The sequence below is a fragment of the Halictus rubicundus genome, chromosome 10 (genome assembly GCF_050948215.1).
Source record: "Halictus rubicundus isolate RS-2024b chromosome 10, iyHalRubi1_principal, whole genome shotgun sequence".
Lineage (NCBI taxonomy): Eukaryota > Metazoa > Arthropoda > Insecta > Hymenoptera > Halictidae > Halictus > Halictus rubicundus.
In genome coordinates this window covers 971,212-989,945 of record NC_135158.1, presented here as the reverse complement: position 1 = coordinate 989,945, position 18,734 = coordinate 971,212, and the positions used below count along the sequence as shown (strand labels likewise).

Genomic DNA, 18,734 nt, shown 5'->3' with positions numbered 1-18,734 from the left:
GTAAAATTGAGATGCTAAAAAAAGTATAACCAAGGTCAGGAGCTGGAACTGAAGAATACGAAAATCTAGATGACGCGGACGATCATTTCGATCATACAGTACCACTATCTTCATGGCAGTATTTTGATTCATTAAGTTTTCTCGAAGATCAATTTATCCCTCGGCAAAATAACGGAAATTTAGTCGATCATACACTGTTAGATCCTAATGAAAACTTATTCGAAGATGCTAATATTAATATATTTTCTCCGCCAACCACTGCACCGTCTTCACCGGTTTCATCTGTTGCCGGCTGTAGCAGCACGAGAAAATCAAAAAGATCAAATGATCTCTCAACTAATCAGGAAATAGCATCCCAACTAATAGAAGTAGAGAAAAAGAGTTACGGTTAATGTCGGAGGAACAGAATGAAGAAGATATAGACTTTTTTCAAAGCCTCATTCCACACATAAAAAAACTGCCAAATGAAAAGAAAATGTTACTCATGATGGATATACAAAAAATTGTTTACCGTTATGTTTATGAAACGTCTGAATAAAATTACTTCATTGGACATATAACAAAATTATTTATAATAATAAAATTTTACTTATTATTATTACTATTTATTATATATACATCTTTATTCCCAAATATATGCCTTTCGGGACGCTGCCTCAATTTAAAATATAGACGATTAAATTCCTCACTTTCTTCTTTATCTTTATTAATAGGATGGACTGCACTTCCTAATTCTGCGTTTTACACAATTTGATGTTAATAAATAATATTTAGTAAAAATATTGTCAACCAACATGAGCTTTCGAAGTCTTCGTGACGACATTTCGATGCATACCAAAGAAAAAGTAGATGGTTTGTTCCACTCTCTCGTTGCTATCCGCGTCACTATAAACACGCACCACATAGCTTTGCTCACCGTACAGCTCTTTCTCCGCTATACTCGCCTCGCCGCTCCACTATAACCTCGTACTAAAAGATGTTTTAACGTGAAGAATGTTTGTGTTTCTATTGTCAGAGGCACGTTGTAATTGTTATTGGTAACGGTAGTGAAAAAGAGTGGTGAAAAAGATTTCTCGTAGAGAATGTGTCTGTTTATAGCACGTGATGAGCACTCGATGTGCAATTGTTTACGTCAGAGCTGTTCAGCGTCAGCCCGGGCGGGCAACGATTTTCTTGCCCTGGGCATACGGAGCAGTGTCGCCAGACGAGGGGAGGAATCACGAATTGCCCTCTCTATGCCAGTACCGCAGTATGCATGACAGAGAATAACGCGGTAGAAGGGGAAGTTATAGTGAGGAGACAAGTCTTGATCTGGCGACACTGATACAGAGAACGGTGGGCACAAAGCCACTCCTCTGCGGGCAAGGTTACATGTACATATTTTTCACACGCATTGTTACACTTACGTGGGCCAGCTAGGGCTGTGCCACGGCCAACCCCCACTCCGCTAAGTCACTTGCCCGTAGCTTTCCCCTAGCTGTGCCCAGTGTCGCCACATCAAGACTTGTGTCCCCACTCTAACTTCCCCTTTCACCGCGCTATTCCCCACAGTTCTGCCGCGGCCCGGTCACGTGAGACGTTTCGTTTCTGTCGTGTATATTCCGGTACAGGTAGGTGGAGGGTAACTTGTTCCCCTTAATTCGTGCCCCCCCCCTCCCACCCGCCCTCATCTGGCGACACTGGCTGTGCCCACTGGCATCGGTGGGTGCCCTTGCCCGCTAATAAGCACGTTGAGCAGCTCTGGTCTACGCTTATGAACGTTTGACTGCGTTCTAAGCGGTCCGAGTGGCCACTAAATTTTAGATTGTTAACAGAATTATCTCCACGTCAATAATGGCAAATAATTTAACGAATCTTGTACTATTTTAAAAGTAACTGCATTAATTTATTAAAACCCTCTACTATCAAGTGATCAAGTAATTCAGAGATAAATTACATGCAAAACTGATGAAACAATACCTTATTTAGAAACATAGTTATCTTTCGTTTTTCTTATTTTTTTCCTCTAACAACTTCTCTATTCCGTTTTATGCAAGTTTCAGCTTCCAATATCAAAAGATGTGTTTCAATCCCGTTTAGTTAAATAAACTAATAGTTAATTAAGTCAATAGTTGCTGGTTAAATTCTCCGTTAAATAAGTTTCCGTTTTAGCTCACTTTTAAATAATACAGTATGTACATGTGTAGTTTAATAATGACAAAAATTAGAAGCAACACGAATTTTTTCAATTACCTGATTAGTTTCCGTGTTTCTCCATAAAATTAAACTGTGAAGAATACAGCGACGCATGTTTCATACGTATGTACTTACAAATAGAGCTTCTTTTGTATTCATCTATTGTAATAAAAAAATTATGAAATTAAACTTACTTTTTTCACACAGTTTTTTTACTCGTTTCATTGTATTCAATAAGCCATCAATTTTCTATCCCCTTTTGTAGTATTCTGGATTCCACTATTTTATAAGAGGAAGATATAAAAAATGCATTGCTGCTTTAAGATAAAATTTCAGTTTATAAAAATTGTTCTAGTTGTCGTATACATTACTGTTTAAGCTTCCTTTTGTCAGCCACTGTATTATATAAGCTCTGATATTGGAAGAAGTGTATAAAAGTATTGTAATATTCTTTACGTATACAACGCATCATTATTTTTTTTCTGTAAGCAAATATCTGATGTAGCTTTGAACTATCAAAGCATTCCCATACTCTGCGCCACATTTCTCCGTCGTGCAGGCATCATCGATATTGGTCGACGAGAGCTGATGGGGCACAAATATAAGCAAATAGATTATATCGTATTACCAATAATCCTTCATATGTTGGAGTGTATCTATCGAACGTCTGGCAGAAAACGGAAACCGCTCATGCAGCATAAATATGCTGCATAAAATTTTCATATACAGGGTGGCCCACATAACTCTGAACAGCTCAATATCTCGAAAACTATGCCATCAATTTTAAAGTTCTTAGTCTTAAATTGCATGGAACTGAAGGGCCTTTCTGACTACATAAACGTGAAGTGGCCTCCCTTCCCCTTTAACGGGGGAGGGTAGGTACCTTTGTAATTTTAAATGGAACCCCCTATAAAATGTTACATATTTAGATTCTACCGGAAAAAACAAGTCAATTTTGTCTGAAACATTTTTTTGTCAGATACTTCCATGATGAGATATAACAGTTTGAAGTTTCGAGTTGTAGGTACTTGAAGCGCTCGGAAATAGCGTTATGGAATTATACGCGCTTGAGTCCTTTGCTTATTCATGAAGAAACACAAACAATAATATTTACAATTCTTGAGTTTGACTCACTTATCTATGAAAACGTTTTCAGTTTAGAGCTGTTATTCAAGCAGTAACATTGTGATTATGGCTACTTTTGACACAGCAGTGAATATGTTATTAACGTTAGGTGAATGCCAAAAAAATGATCGGCGTGCAGCAGTGATGTTTTTTGAACGTTATGGGATCAAAAAATGTCATGCAACATTTCATAATTTAGAAAAGGCGCTTCGCGAGCAATGTGAATTGTGTAAAAAAACTCGCAATAAACCTAAAGCTGTCACTAATGAAAATAATAGTGCCAGTATTCTTGCTGCAATTACATTAAATCCTCATATTAGTCGACGTACACTTGCACAAACATCACATATTAGTCGTTCATCAATTCAACGAATTTTGAAACGGCAAAAGTATCATCCATATCACATGGTTTTATCACAAGAGCTTTCGATAGCAGATTACGATCACCGCGTAAGATTTTGTGAGTGGCTGCAGGGTGTTGTGGAAAATGACTTTTTGTGCAAAATACTTTTTTCCGATGAGGCCACTTTTATGAATTCAGGGCATGTAAATAGACATAATCTGCATTATTGGGCCGTGGAAAACCCAAATTGGATGCGATGTGTTCCCTTTCAACATCGATGGTCTTTAAATGTTTGGTGTGGCCTAATAGGAGATTTTGTGATTGGACCTTATTTTTTTCAAGAAACTGTAACATCTGCAAGTTATTGTGATTACTTAAAAAATCATTTGCCTGCGCTTTTGGAAGATGTGCCACTGCACGTTAGAAGAGAAATGTGGTTCCAACAAGACGGCGCTCCTCCACATTTTGCAATCATCACCAGGCAATTTTTGAACGAAAAAGGGAACAAATGGATAGGTCGTGGGGGACCTCGTCAATGGCCTCCTCGATCCCCCGATCTAACACCACTAGATTTTTTGTTATGGGGATATGTAAAGGACAAAGTTATGTTTGAACCACCGACGACTAAAGAGGATATGAAACAAAGAATACGTGACGCTTGCGCTTCAGTGACTCCCGAAATGTTAAAAAATGTTAGAACAACTTTGATGTTTCGAGGAAATAAATGTTTACAAGCCCGTGGTGGACATTTTGAACATTTAATTTAAAGTACATTTTATTTCTTCACGAATAAGCAAAGGACTCAAGCGCGTATAATTCCATAACGCTATTTCCGAGCGCTTCAAGTACCTACAACTCGAAACTTCAAACTGTTATATCTCATCGTGGAAGTATCTGACAAAAAAATGTTTCAGACAAAATTGACTTGTTTTTTCCTGTAGAATCTGAATATGTAAAATTTTAGAGGGGGTTCCATTTAAAATTACAAAGGCACCTCCCCCTCCCGTTAAAGGGGAAGGGAGGCCACTTCAGGTTTATGTAGTCAGAAAGGCCCTTCAGTTCCATGCAATTTAAGACTAAGAACTTTAAAATCGATGGCATAGTTTTCGAGATATTGAGCTGTTCAGAGTTATGTGGGCCACCCTGTATATACGCCCTGTAGCTTCGCGTTTCCAAAGAGAAGGTTCTCGCAGACGCATAATTCTATGGTCTCTAACTGTACTATTTGCTTGCTCTCGTGGGACACTTCCTGAAGTACGCTTATCTCTTAAAAGACCTCTAAGTTCCACGTAAGTTCTACCCACCCTCTCTTGCTATTTTGCGAATTACTAAATCTGGAGGTCTGCTAAGGGGATGTAATTTCTTTAAAAGCTTCATGCTACAAAATCATGGTATATACTATCGCTATACAGAAAAACAGGATACGTAAGAACAACTAAAAAATTTCCAGAAACTAATCTAAAAGAAAAATTGATTGAAATACAAATTGTATTGAAAATTTCCGATAGAGAAAATTCGATACCGGATTGGTTCCATAATATTCGAATCAGTACCATTTAAAATGTTGAAAATATATCAAAAGATCACCTGATTGACTAAAAAAATCATAAATGACAAGTTTTTTCAATTAATTTGATGCATAATAGCCGATCAGCATGCTCTATAACAGTTTGTGATTTTTCTTGATACAACTGAGGGCCATACTTATACGCTCCTTCGTAAGTTATATTATTATTGTAATAGCGCAAATAAAGCTAATAGCGATTAATCTCTTTAGCGGTACTGGCATATATGTGTATATTTATGTTCTTTTTACATTAAAATTATTCTTATTATTATTATTTAAAAATTGTTGTTGCTGTTGCTGTTGCTGTTGCTGTTGCTGTTGCTGTTGCTGTTGCTGTTGCTGTTGCTGTTGCTGTTGCTGTTGCTGTTGCTGTTGCTGTTGCTGTTGCTGTTGCTGTTGCTGTTGCTGTTGCTGTTGCTGTTGCTGTTGCTGTTGCTGTTGCTGTTGCTGTTGCTGTTGCTGTTGCTGTTGCTGTTGCTGTTGCTGTTGCTGTTGCTGTTGCTGTTGCTGTTGCTGTTGCTGTTGCTGTTGCTGTTGCTGTTGCTGTTGCTGTTGCTGTTGCTGTTGCTGTTGCTGTTGCTGTTGCTGTTGCTGTTGCTGTTGCTGTTGCTGTTGCTGTTGCTGTTGCTGTTGCTGTTGCTGTTGCTGTTGCTGTTGCTGTTGCTGTTGCTGTTGCTGTTGCTGTTGCTGTTGCTGTTGCTGTTGCTGTTGCTGTTGCTGTTGCTGTTGCTGTTGCTGTTGCTGTTGCTGTTGCTGTTGCTGTTGCTGTTGCTGTTGCTGTTGCTGTTGCTGTTGCTGTTGCTGTTGCTGTTGCTGTTGCTGTTGCTGTTGCTGTTGCTGTTGCTGTTGCTGTTGCTGTTGCTGTTGCTGTTGCTGTTGCTGTTGCTGTTGCTGTTGCTGTTGCTGTTGCTGTTGCTGTTGCTGTTGCTGTTGCTGTTGCTGTTGCTGTTGCCGTTGCTATTGCTATTGATATTGCTATTGCTATGGTTGCTGTTGTTGCCATTGCTATCGCTATTGTTATTTGTTTTAAAATTATTATTATTATTATAAATAATAATAAATTTATTAAAGAGTTAATAAAAATTAAATAAGTAAAAATAAATAAGTAAAAATTATTAAAGAGTTTGCTACGAACACCCACTACGGCTAATTTGTGTCCTTTTTAATTGACCCAACACTTGTTTTAGGTCGTGCATCGTTGGTCCCAGAAAACCTAACTAACAAAATCCGTTTAAAATAGCAGAGTTTGCTGTAGTGGACCTAACAGTTTTTTACAAATATCTCGGAAACTAAGGTCAAGTAGCGAGAACATGTATAGGGAAAAGTTGTTCAGAATGATGACCTTGACAACATATTTCAAGGTCATCAAAATCGGTGAGGAGTCCCTTTTCCTACACAATTGCCAATTTGCCGTATTGAAGCACTGATAAGCAAACTGATAATCATAAGAAATGAGTATGTATCTTTTCTTTCTTCTTTAAAAAATTCGTCCCTGAAGAAATTAACGACACGTTCATTTTTGTAATTTTGAGAATATTACCGAATAAAAAAGGTACAAAATCATAGTAAGAGAAATTTATTCTTCAAGTATGCTCATTTTTCTTCAATACGCTTTCTGTGAATTTACGATTGGAAATCTGCTACTCCAATAAAGATGGCTATGATACAAGAATACGAAATCAGTATAAATCTATCCGAATGTGGAAAATGGGAAAAGGAAATCGAAGTATTTCGTTTAGTCAACAAAGGTAAAAGATATGCGAGGGATCGTGCCGCACATAAATATTGTGAGCGTATGAACAGATTTTGTGCTCGAATACCCAAACGAAATATATGGTACCCCGCGCGTTACGACCCTGTCGGTGCTGAACATTTTCTTTCCATTCACCCGAGAACATCCCTTTCAGGATACACGTTACTGGGTTCGCGACACGCAACATTGAACTTTTTTTTCTAATAGAACCCTTAGCCCTTAGCACTCGAATGGCGACTGAAAGGCGCCACTAAAAATTGCTATATCATCAATCAAAATATTTTTTACATTATTATATTTGTCTGTATTTAATAAATTATTAAACACTCCAGTATTGTACGAATAAATTCCACCCTTTTCGTATGTATAACTTGAAAAAAAATATATAGAAGGTAAATATTCTAGGTCGGAAGAAATGTTTCGTTTTGGAGTTAAAATAGCTTCGAGTGCAAAAGGTTAACCATCAAAACCGATTTTGTCTGCATCGTCGGCGCAAACGGGATAAACGAAGAAATTGTAAACTAGCCTTACAATGCTCAAAAAAATTGATACATAAAGGACCAAAAATTAGGGCAGTCCTATAAATAAGACGTAGCTAAGGCAAATATAAACAAAGCAATTGTTGATAAGATTGTGTTAAATACATAGTTGTTTATTTAACTACTAGTGAGACACGTTAATAATTCCATCGTCCACCTGAAAAAATGAAGAATATTCTTTTTTTACATTATCATCGAATTTTTGAAAATTACCTATAAAGCAAGAATTTATGCATTCCAATAAATGTACAATATTTACTCGACAATTATCCAAAACACGGGTGTGGCCAGGCACAATTATTGACTAGAAGATACTATTCTTTGATCTACTGCCGAACGTATAAAAGGACAACATTATACGAACAAATATGTTGGTGGTAGGTCCATAAAAAAATAACGAAAAGTAAAGAAGTTTTTGGCTGTACTTCCAAAAGGCACCGGTGGCCAATAAAGACGAAACTAGGTGGGTATGTAAAACTCAACATTCTGAACAACTTTTTTCTATAAGTGTAACCGACGCTCAGCCATAGTCACCGCGAAGATATTCGCGAAAAACTGCAGCTACTACTACATTGAATTTTGCCTATACGTGCACGTCCGAGGCGTGCGTATGTGTCAGCATGGTGCGATCGCTCATCAACTGTTTCTACAGATATATCACGACGATCGCCAAACGATCTATATACCTTGTGAACTTTGTACAAGGTATTTATACAGAAAAGGGTACACTTCACTGATTTTGATGACACTGAAATATGTTGTCAAGGTTGTCATTATTCTGAACAACTTTTTCCTATATATATTGCCGCCGCTCGGCTTTAATTTCTGAGATATTCTCAAAAAATTGTTGCTGCTACTAGAATGGATTCTGCACACACTTCCGCGTAATACAAGGTACGATTAACATATATAAGTTACTTTGTTAATAACGAATATGCAGGATCACATACAAGATCTCAAGGAGTAGGTATAATGCAAGTTGGTTAGAGTTAGATCGGCGAGGGGGTGCAGATGGCCGGCCTGCCCGACTACACTGACAGCGTTTCACATTTCACATGGATTTCTGTGTATAAAAATACTTAAGCAACTTTTAGCTATTGCAGACCGTATACTTCAGTATACTTAACAATGTAGACGTAGTCGGGACAGCCTGACGGCGGCTCTCTCCACCCGTTCTAGTGTTTCCTGTTTACTACATGGCCATAGCTATCGACAAACCTCTCATTTTTTAATTTTTTAAATTTTCTATAAATTCTCACGGCCACCCGCGGTCACCCGCGATTGCCGTGACAGAACAAGCGAAAACAATGGATGTCATAATTTGTTAGAAATGCTGTTTAGCGTTTCACCAGTGTACAAAGTAGTATTATGCGTTAACGGTCCAGTTAAAGTTCGGAATAGTGGTAAAATTACATATTAACTATTACGTGGTTTAAAAGGTTAATGAAACATAATGTGGACAAAAGAAATTTGTAAATGTATCCTCAATACTAAAATATAACAATAAATGTCTATTGCAGACAGCAATTGTTAAATACGGTACAAATATGCCCATAACAACAAACCGAGTGAATTACATTTTTAAATTATATTATATTTTAGATTATATTTAGCATTAATTTTTATATTTCCTGGCTAAATATACTATCGTTTTCTAATGTGATTTCATACCTCCAGATCAGTGGTTCTTAACATTTTCATTCAGTGATCGGCACTCCCTTGAATCTAAAATTAAGTTCTCGCACCGCCTTGAAAAATGTGTTTCTATTTCTTTCTTTAAAAAATTACATCTATTGCCAGATAATTTATTTATTGAAAACTAAATTTTTCATCGAAAATTTACAAACTTTTCACGCACACCTGGGAAACGCTTTCTCGTACCCCAGGCTAAGAGGTATTGAAACTCGTCTGCAGACATTTATTCAAACTCGTTCTTTACAAAATATTTTAAAACTGAGTGGAAGTATTTAATTTTTAGTTTAGCTGCACTTTCCTCAAACTGCATCCAAGACAATATTGTGAAAAGAGAACTTTGCTAACTCCTTGCGCTGTAACATCGAGTCAGACTCTTGATGAAGATTTCGAACTACTAAATACAGTGTTTACTCTATATATGTCCCAAATGTCTAGGCAATAAAAGTCCCAGAACTATTCCCACTGCCGTGGGGTATACTCTAGAGTTTTGCTGTCCTTTTCTACGTTCGGCGTGGATCAAAGAATAGTAACTCCTGGCCATTATATGTCCCTGGTTACACCCATGTCTTGGATATATATCGAGTAAACACTGTACATTTGTTATTAATTTCCTTTAATCTCAAATAAAATTGTATATGTTATTGTTATCAATATAATAGCCATCGAAGAATATGTATACATACAATAAACATAAACTTCCTTCTTCTAACCAATAATGGATGGCATAGAACTTCTAATCACTGTAATCATAAAATAAATCTTAAGGTAAGGGGTTAACTAAAGAACACAGTGATTGAGACATAAATCGAAAATATTTCTGAAGAGACTACCGAAACAATAATTGATTTTAAAAAAGTACTTTTCCATTGTTCGGACGCCACTACCACCGAAAAACCAATTTTATCGAGCCGGTCATAAGTAGACCGCGGATCTTTATGCAAAATAAAAATTGTTCAAGTTACTTGTAAGAAACGCAAGTTAAGTGAAAATGTCTTTTCTTTTAATATCATTTTAAAAAATCGAAAGTAATATAATAACGTCCTCCACAGTCTTTCGGAGTCTGGTCATAAATTTCTGAAATGTTCGAATAAAAGCAGAGAACAAAGATTTATTTATATCTTAAACGTTTTATTGGTTAAACAATTAAACCTTTGAGCGACAAGACACGATTAAACAAAAAATCACATCTTAATTTTAAATTTGGAAATGAAACATCTTAAAAGTGCATTCAATGTATGATAATTAAGACCTTGGCTGATTATGAATAAAAACTATGAAAAGAAACAAATTACTAATTGGATCACCGAAGAAGTACCCTAAATCTTTTCTTCGATCGAGTAACTTTCGAAAAATGTTCTGACTTTTTATTTGTCAGTAAAAATTATAACTCGTAAACAAAATTTTCCACATTCAGCTGCATGCTTAAACTCTGAAATAGTACGTTAAAATTTAATCATTTTTTACTTCTTAAAAGATAGCAGGAGGCAGATAAAGGGGGAGAAGCATAAAGGAGGAAAAGAAAGAGAGAGGTTAAAAGAAACTTTTTATAATATAAGATCACTCTATGGTGGTTAACAGAGATAAACAAATACTAGTGAGGAAATTTATTTATAACGGTTTTATATTTCAAAATATTTGTCGGATCGCTACTTAAACGTAGTATCTTTAATAAGTTGATCGGTTTAAAGCAATAAATAAATAAATTTAATAAGTTGAACTGCTAAGCCATAAAAGGAAATTTTCAGGGCTAGCGTTAAAATTTAAAATATTTGTCATACAGTTGTCTAATATTTATAATAAGACATTTGATTAGTGACTAATTAATTATCAAATATAAAATGATTTTTCTACACTGCTGAAACTTAGGAAATTAGACTTTTATGATCGCGATAGTAGTGGTGCTCGTATTAAATTATAATTACATCTAACGTAACATCACTCTACGTGCAAAAGCAACCCTACGATATTTTATTTACATTTGTTAATTAGTGACTTTAATGTCATATCAATTGTTTCATTACTGTAAAATTTTTTGTATTCCTTGAGAAACATTTACATGCTGTTCATTTTAATATATATTCTTAAGTAGACACGTAAACTGACATACTAATTACACGTTATTTACCACAAGTAAATGAAAAATAATACATAACGTCACACATTTCGCAATGCTACGAAACATCGCACAGATGAAACTACGAAGTTTACATTCCAACAATTCGCCGCAAAAGACGAGATGATTAATCAATTAAAAGGTTAAATGAATGTTGTTCCACTAAGCACTTATAGTTAGCCTGAGTTAATAGTAGAACATCAGCAGCGCTACTTAAACTTCGCATCAAGTCGTAAAGCGACATATACATAAATAAAGTCTTTAGTGCTAAAGTGAATATAACTGTGACAGAAATGTATATTAAAAAAAAAAACAAATTACCATTGGTTTGAAGAATATCCACTAAACATTTTAATGCTATCTTAACAATATTACTATATATCTTTGATCATTAATTCTGTGCCACACAAATTATTTTTGATAGAATATAAATTGAAGATGAGATACCGAATTTAAATACATTTTATATCGTAATATTAGCTAGGGTAAGGGACCCAATTATGTGCCTATATTAATTATACTTATTTTTAAAGCATAATGAATACTAAAAAAGATATATATGACATTAACTAATTTTAATGAAAAAAATTTAATATCTCTTTTTTTATATTTATTATGCTTTAAAAATAAGTGTAATTAATACAGACACAGTAATTGGCACTCCCACAGTAGTTAGATCTCTTACCCTATGCACACATTAAATCTCAATGTATGAAGAATAAGAACGCAAACTAAACTATGTATTAAAAAATTGTTATCAGTAATAATAGCATTAACTATAGCAATATTAACACGTCTATTTCTAATCGACAAAAACGAACAAAATCTTCTTCCAAGCTCTGGAATTATAGAAAATATATTCGAAAATAATTACAAACATGGCTGCCGTAATGTAAGTAAGAGTCAGATTTGAAAATGTGTGTTCGCTCTCCCTTCTCGAATTAAAAAAGTTCTTAATTGCAAGCTTCGTTAGTCAAATCCTTTGGCATTGGTCGCTCAAGGTTCAACTTCCCTCGGATCAGTTTTACGTGGTTTCGAGTACGAATGTTTTGCGCTTCGAAATCGAGTTCATGAATTCATATTACTCCTAAGATTTTTTCACTTCGTATTGCTACCTCATATTTTTGACAAATGGATGTGATGGCCCCACAATGAGGGTTAAATAACTTTGAATAACAACGAAAATCGTTCGCACTTAACAATTTTAGGATAATTTGAAAATTAATGCAGCTTTATCTTGTCTAAAAGAAATGAATTATGTAAATTCTAAGGCAAAAATCAATTTGCAAATTAGCAATTTGTAAATGTTCCTTTTCCAAGGTGACTGAAACATAATTTGGTATGAATACGTTTTGTAGTAAAATATTAAGCAGAGTAGAAAATATTCCTTTCAGTTCAATTACTTTATAAGATAATTTTAACAATGATGACGCGATGGATAATTTATTATTAAACATTAAACATCTTTGTCTGTTATTTTAAGCTGTTCATGATCCTTTTACGATAATATAATTTTGTAATAAAATAAAATTTATGCAAATTATTGTTTCGCGAATTACCGACAGATATACGTTTAGTTCTGTCAATAAAAAAATCTTATTATTTATTATCATAACGATTTTTATCCTTCACTTTGGATTTTCTTCTAGATCTTCTCCAAATAAAATGGGCTCATTTTCTGTAAAGGTAAATATTAAAGATATGTTTCTACGGATTTATTGGAATTATTTATTACTTTCAATATAGCGCGACTGTCGTCGCAAGGAAGAGACAGATAATAATCATTGGAGCAGAAAAATAATTCTTCTGACAGAAGACGAATAGGGGTGGTCGATTTGTTACTCCAAAGGAACTAATAACATGTGTTCTCGGAACAAATTTTTCTTACTTCATTCTTTCCTATGATTATTTACGACGCTTCGTATAGTTATTTTAAAATGTACGAAACAGCGTTTTATAATTACAAAGCAAGATATGCATATAAGACGTAATCACTTTCTTGTATGATCGTCTGATTAAAAGCATAAAAAATATAGAAAATTTCATCGAAGTTAAAAAGTTTAGATAAACGAAGAACGAGAGAAGATGTTTTTCGCAAAGTGCAGTTTTCCAGGATCGCCCGAGTATACTTTTTGTAAAATCATAGTACTTAGACATTTTTAATTTTGTCGTCTCGAAGTTTTATCCTCCGTTGAAAATTTGAGCCGAATCGGTGGAGAAATGGTTGGGAAAACTGTATTACTTACCGCCGTTCTTGATGTCCTCCTTCGCTTCATCCCCTACCGGCTGAACGCTCTCCTTGCTCGTGTTGCATCCCATTTTCACTCGTACTCCTTTACCGTTTCTATATTCCTTCTATCCTCGAATTGCAAACACGCCCAACCGTTGGTCGCGACACTCACCGTATAATTCGCGATTATGATCGACTAAGTGCTCTCCTCGTTAACATCGAGCCGTCGAATAAAACCGCCGCGATTACGAAACTGTCTCGTTGGACTGAAAACAACGGAAACAAAAGAAGAAATAGGCCCGGTCACCGCGACAGGAAGAAATACGCCGGGATCACAGTCTGATAGAGCGAGGGATCAGCGTTTTCGAAAATTCGTTTCTCTTCGGGGAAAGCCGGGGGTGAACGACACGGCGTGGCACCGGCTCCTGTGCCGAGGTCCCGTCAGGACGACGAAGAATACGGTGATTTAACCGACGATTGATTGAGCTGGACGTACCGTCTAATCGGTCCCGTCTACGGTCTCTCCGGGCGGCTGTCAAAATCAGTGTACTAAAATAATATTTTCTATGTTAACTACCGGCGAACACTAAACTCTACTCTACGGATGTACCACGAACACAAGTTCCGTCGACGTCGCGAGACGTACTGACACTGTCGACGACCCTGCCCTTGCGTCGCGACTACCCGAGTCGATATATATTCCTTTACGATCTTGGTGCGCGTACACATTCGCGTTCGTGTGCGCGCGATCCAATAACAATGCGTGTACATTTACGCCCGGGTCGGACACACAAACACGGTTTAAATCAAGCGAAAGCAATTGCAACCGGCCCTTTTTTCCTTTTATTTTTTTCGTACATCATTTGGTCAAATAAATTCGACCCGCCACATTACCCGTAACTATTCCGCGTCCAATCGGTCGCCACTCCCAACTCCCGTATACCATCCAAAGAAGAATACTTTTTGCGAGCTACGATCGATTTCATAAACGGATACTCCGATGCGAGCTAGACTGCTGCCAGACAGGCGCCGACTCTCAGGCGTTCCTCTCGTTTTCTGGAACGAATATCGATTCCGCGGTTTTGATAATCCTTCACGATTCAGTACCGTCGATGATTCATGCCTCATAGACGCGACCCCATGCATTCGTTTGCGTTTTATAGTCGCGTGACCCGCGCTGCGAATTCCACTGACAAATAGCTGTGCTCACAGTGCTACATTGACATTCGCATGCTTCCCGAGGATGTCTCACGTCGAAAAAAATAATACAAACTTTCGCAACGATTTTTAAGAGATATTTATTCAATGTAGACGGTTGAAACAATATTTTACAATTTGTAAATGCCTACGGTCGATCAACTATTTGAATGTGCATCGTTGATCGTCGAGAAGTACAAATTGTACAAAACAGGTACATTTTACATATCGGAAGTGCTCCATTTATATGCTTCTTCTTGAAGCGCAGTCTTCGCGTTTTGCGCTTCGAACCAGCGTTTCTCGTAACCGTTGCTTCTGTCAACACCGTCCCATCGATAACCAGGCTTAATACCGAATCGATTTGGCATGTAAGATCCCTCGTAAGTTGGTCGGTCTGAAATAACAATCACATTTAATATATAATTATAGTTTTCCAAATGAATTCCGATATGTGACAGAGTGTACTTATGTTACCTGGTTTTCTCTTTCCTTCCTTAATCTGTTTTTGTTTAATATACTCCAACATTGGATCACCTTCCCTTTCTTGTTCTCTGAGTCTTTTGTCTAAATCGACATCATCTGCATATCTCGCAAGCGGTTTACTCATTTCGTAAAGATCGTCTTTTAATTTTTCTTCACGATCCTCAACTTGTTTTAACCTGAAAGAATGATCGTTAATGCAGACGGAGACGTAGAAGTATTAATATAATCCTATTTTACAATTCGATTTGGAATTACTTACCCCTTTCCCCATTTAGCATACTTTTCATTCAATTCAGTCTGTCGCTTCTGTTTCTCACGCTCTTCGGCTGCTTCCGCTTCCAAGTTACGTTTCCTACCAGTTTTAGAATCTCGCAGAACTACAGCCTGAGCAACGCCAGGAACCTCTTTGCTAAGCTAAAAAGATTGAAATCCACCATTTTATATTAAATAAAATTACATACAAATAAAAACAGGAAAATGTGTGACTACCTTGCTGGAATTTTTGACATCTCTCTTTTTGTATGCTTCTGTTTTTGCTCGTAACGCTCGTACTGGAATGTCTGGATCTGAATCGCTATCACTATCTCTATTCCTTTGGGAATTTTTATTATATAAATTAGTATGCCTTTTAGATTCCTTTCTGGGTGGACTTAAATCATTATCGGAGTCATTTGTAATGTTCGTAGACTGTTTGTTTTCTCTGTATTGGCTTGTAATAGTCAAATCTCCATCTTGACTGTCGGCTATAATTTTCCATCTTCTTTTATCTGTGAAATCGACTGGTCCACGTTCATCCACTATGCCAGCAATTTGAGGTGCATCTTCTCCATTAATGAAAATATCAAATTCATTATCTTCGATAGGTCTCATATTCTTCAGGTCTAAGTCATCGTCAATGATTTTTACTCTGCAAAACACATCTCAGAATTTGTGCAAAGAAATGAATAATCTCCTTAAATAACTTATTAGTCTCTAAGTTTAGGGGCGATTATTGATTTTATGCATTGCGGGGTTATGCATTCCATCTTCTGGTTAAATTAATCTTCGGCATTATTTTATGACAGAATCAAGGAAATGACGGGTAATCAAATATTTTTTGTCACGATTCATTATAAACAAGTTTCAAACTATTTCACCCTAAAATTCCAGGAAGACGTGTGAAACAATCATAACCTAAAACACAAAGGTTTCTTCTTGAAACTGCCACGGAAAGGTATGATACTCGGAAATTAATACTTACGTTTTTGCTCCTACATTAAGCTTCTTCTTTTTCTTCTTCTTTTTGTCGTCGCCATATTTCGAAGATAAATATTTCTTCAAATACTCTTTCTGATCTACAAATTTCTTCTCCATTTTCCTTCACGAACAATGACGCGCAGTAGCGTTTCATCGCAATATTTCCTACTGCTTACATTCGAGGGCGCTGAAATCAATATTAAAGAGCGCGAATTTTAAAAACAAATGTATCAGTTCAGTTTCCACGTTCATATCTTTTACGAAAACATCTATTTTTTACATCTTACGTTTGCATCTTAAACAATATGGTATCATTAATTCAGAATTTATTTTCTAAGTAGGAAAATCATAGATGTTCACCTCTGTTTTTCTTATTATCACTGTTTATTTCATTAATATTTTAATCAGTTATTCTGTACATAAACAAAAAAAAAAAATTCGTAGCATAATGCAAAATAATCATACAAAATTCGGTTTATTTTTTTATCTCGAGCGAAAAAATTAATTTCAAATTTCTCCAAAATATCCTATATAAACGTTTTAAACGTGTTTCAACTTAAATTAAAAAGTAAAGCCTTGAATTTTAAAATAGAAATAAAAGAAACATAATTTTTATAGAAAAAATCAACTTACAATTAGTTACTTTTCAGCTTACACATTGATACACTTTGTTCAACTATTTTCTGGTTTCTTGATAGTGACAATAAATAAAAATAATGTTTTTCATTATCTCCTTAAATATACATTTTAACTTTTTAAGGTAAATCATAACGTGTGTGTGTGTGTGTGTGTGTGTGTGTGTGTCCATTTCTGTCACATATTGTTCTTTAAAAAAATAGTGGATATTTCTTTAAAAAAAAAACAATAAAATTACCTTATCTTAAATAACGGTTTGCAAATATTACCGCGAAATTTTACAAAATTAAAAAAGAAAGAGTCGTACAAGTGTCAAATCGTACGATGACTGTGGCCAATCTTGATCGCCGTTGCATGAAATGATAAGGACGGGAATGAATATAGCTAGATAGGGAGTCAAAAATGCCTTTGAAATGAACCGGCGAAAAAATCCGAATAACATACAGTTTTTATCTTGATCAAGAGTGCATTTATAGGGAGAAAAACCGAGTCATCAGTTTTTAGTTGATTTTTCCTATTTCATTATGTGTGAAACATTTGAAAAAAATCGTATGCATAACAACTATCGAAACAAATGTTTTTTGGTTGAAAATTCTAGGTGTTAGAAAATCAATAATTCGAGAAAGTATTGATTTCTTTTAGAAGTGTCTGAACATCATTTATATTTTTATTTTACAGCAGCGACATATAATTGCGCTGTTCGTGTAAAATACGATAAACATTACCGTAATGTCTACATGGTGTCCCAAAAATGTTGTACTGCCTTGAAGGAGGTGATAATTGAGGTCTTTTGAAGTAACTTTTCAATTACAGTGCGGCTATAGCGGACATTGGCGTTGTTATTGGCCGAGCCGGAATCCGTCTGCAGTAACCGCGTTCTGATTGATCAGTGTTTTTCGTTAATAACTCTTTAACGAAGCCGTGGAGAACATTTTCGCAAAGGAAAAGGTACTTCAAATAACCTCAGGATTCACTCATTTCAAAGAAAAAAACCATTTTTTGACTTCGTATATATGTATAACAATTTTGAAAAGTTCAGTTCCGCCAAAACAACAAAACGAAAACGGCGCGCAGTTCAAATGTTGCGTCCTCGTCGAGACACTCTACGCCTAATTTTGTGTGCGGCAAAGCGTAGCACATTGCAAAACAGAATGAACGCGAAGGTGTTCTGAAGCACTCCGACTACAATAGAGAACAATTAAACGGAGCGCAAGTTATCATCACGGTTCTACGAGCATTAAAACAGTGTATCCACCGAGTAATCTCGCAAAATCTTTGGCCGATGCACCGAGTAGATACCTCATCAATGTCCCGATACACGGTTTAATGGCTACGCATCGTACACGCGGACACTAGCGACTAGTTTTCATTGACCGGTTGGCTTGGCGCGAATTCGTGCATTCGGCGGAATTATCGGCCGAACGCATCTGGTCCGAGTTATAGGGTACGATGCATGGTGTACCGGTGCCACAGACGAACCTTATCGACTCTATTCATCCAGCGTGTGTACGCTTTTACAGTACAGTCCGGGCGATACGTGACGGCAACCTGGCGAACGAGGAGGATCTAATGCGACATACGCGTACGAGAAAGCGAGTGTCGCCAAATGAGGGGAGGGAGCACGAATTAAGGGGAAAAAGAT

General features: G+C 36.2%; 2 protein-coding genes across 3 annotated transcripts in view; both read right to left on the bottom strand.

The window, feature by feature from the left end:
• The window catches only part of Igl (IQ calmodulin-binding domain containing protein igloo), a 365,599-nt gene extending 351,400 nt beyond the window's left edge, over positions 1–14,199 (bottom strand). The window contains exon 1 of the mRNA XM_076795204.1: positions 13,557–14,199. Within this exon, the coding sequence (XP_076651319.1) occupies positions 13,557–13,629 (73 nt within the window). The 5' untranslated portion in view covers positions 13,630–14,199. The remainder of the gene's footprint in view (positions 1–13,556) is intronic.
• Positions 14,200–14,813: 614 nt separating this feature from the next.
• LOC143358224 (BUD13 homolog) lies at positions 14,814–16,625 on the bottom strand. 2 transcript variants are annotated; one of them, XM_076795199.1, is made up of 5 exons: positions 16,461–16,625; positions 15,710–16,127; positions 15,480–15,634; positions 15,212–15,396; positions 14,814–15,131 (listed from the first exon to the last, which is right to left on the bottom strand). In XM_076795199.1, the coding sequence occupies exons 1-5, from the start codon at positions 16,571–16,573 to the stop codon at positions 14,959–14,961; spliced, it is 1,044 nt and encodes a 347-aa protein (XP_076651314.1). In that variant the 5' UTR covers positions 16,574–16,625; the 3' UTR covers positions 14,814–14,958. The 2 variants fall into 2 exon arrangements, with proteins under 2 accessions (XP_076651314.1, XP_076651315.1); XM_076795200.1 differs by having other exon boundaries at positions 15,710–16,393; positions 16,461–16,578.
• Positions 16,626–18,734: the final 2,109 nt, after the last annotated feature.

Coding starts and splice junctions, on each gene's coding strand:
- LOC143358224 (XM_076795199.1), bottom strand. CDS start 16,573: ATGGAGAAGAAATTTGTAGATCAGAAAGAGTATTTGAAGAAATATTTA. Junction 16,128..16,460: donor CTTAATGTAGGAGCAAAAAC/GTAAGTATTAAT, acceptor TGTGTTTTGCAG/AGTAAAAATCATTGACGATG. Junction 15,132..15,211: donor GGAAGGAAAGAGAAAACCAG/GTAACATAAGTA, acceptor TTGTTATTTCAG/ACCGACCAACTTACGAGGGA.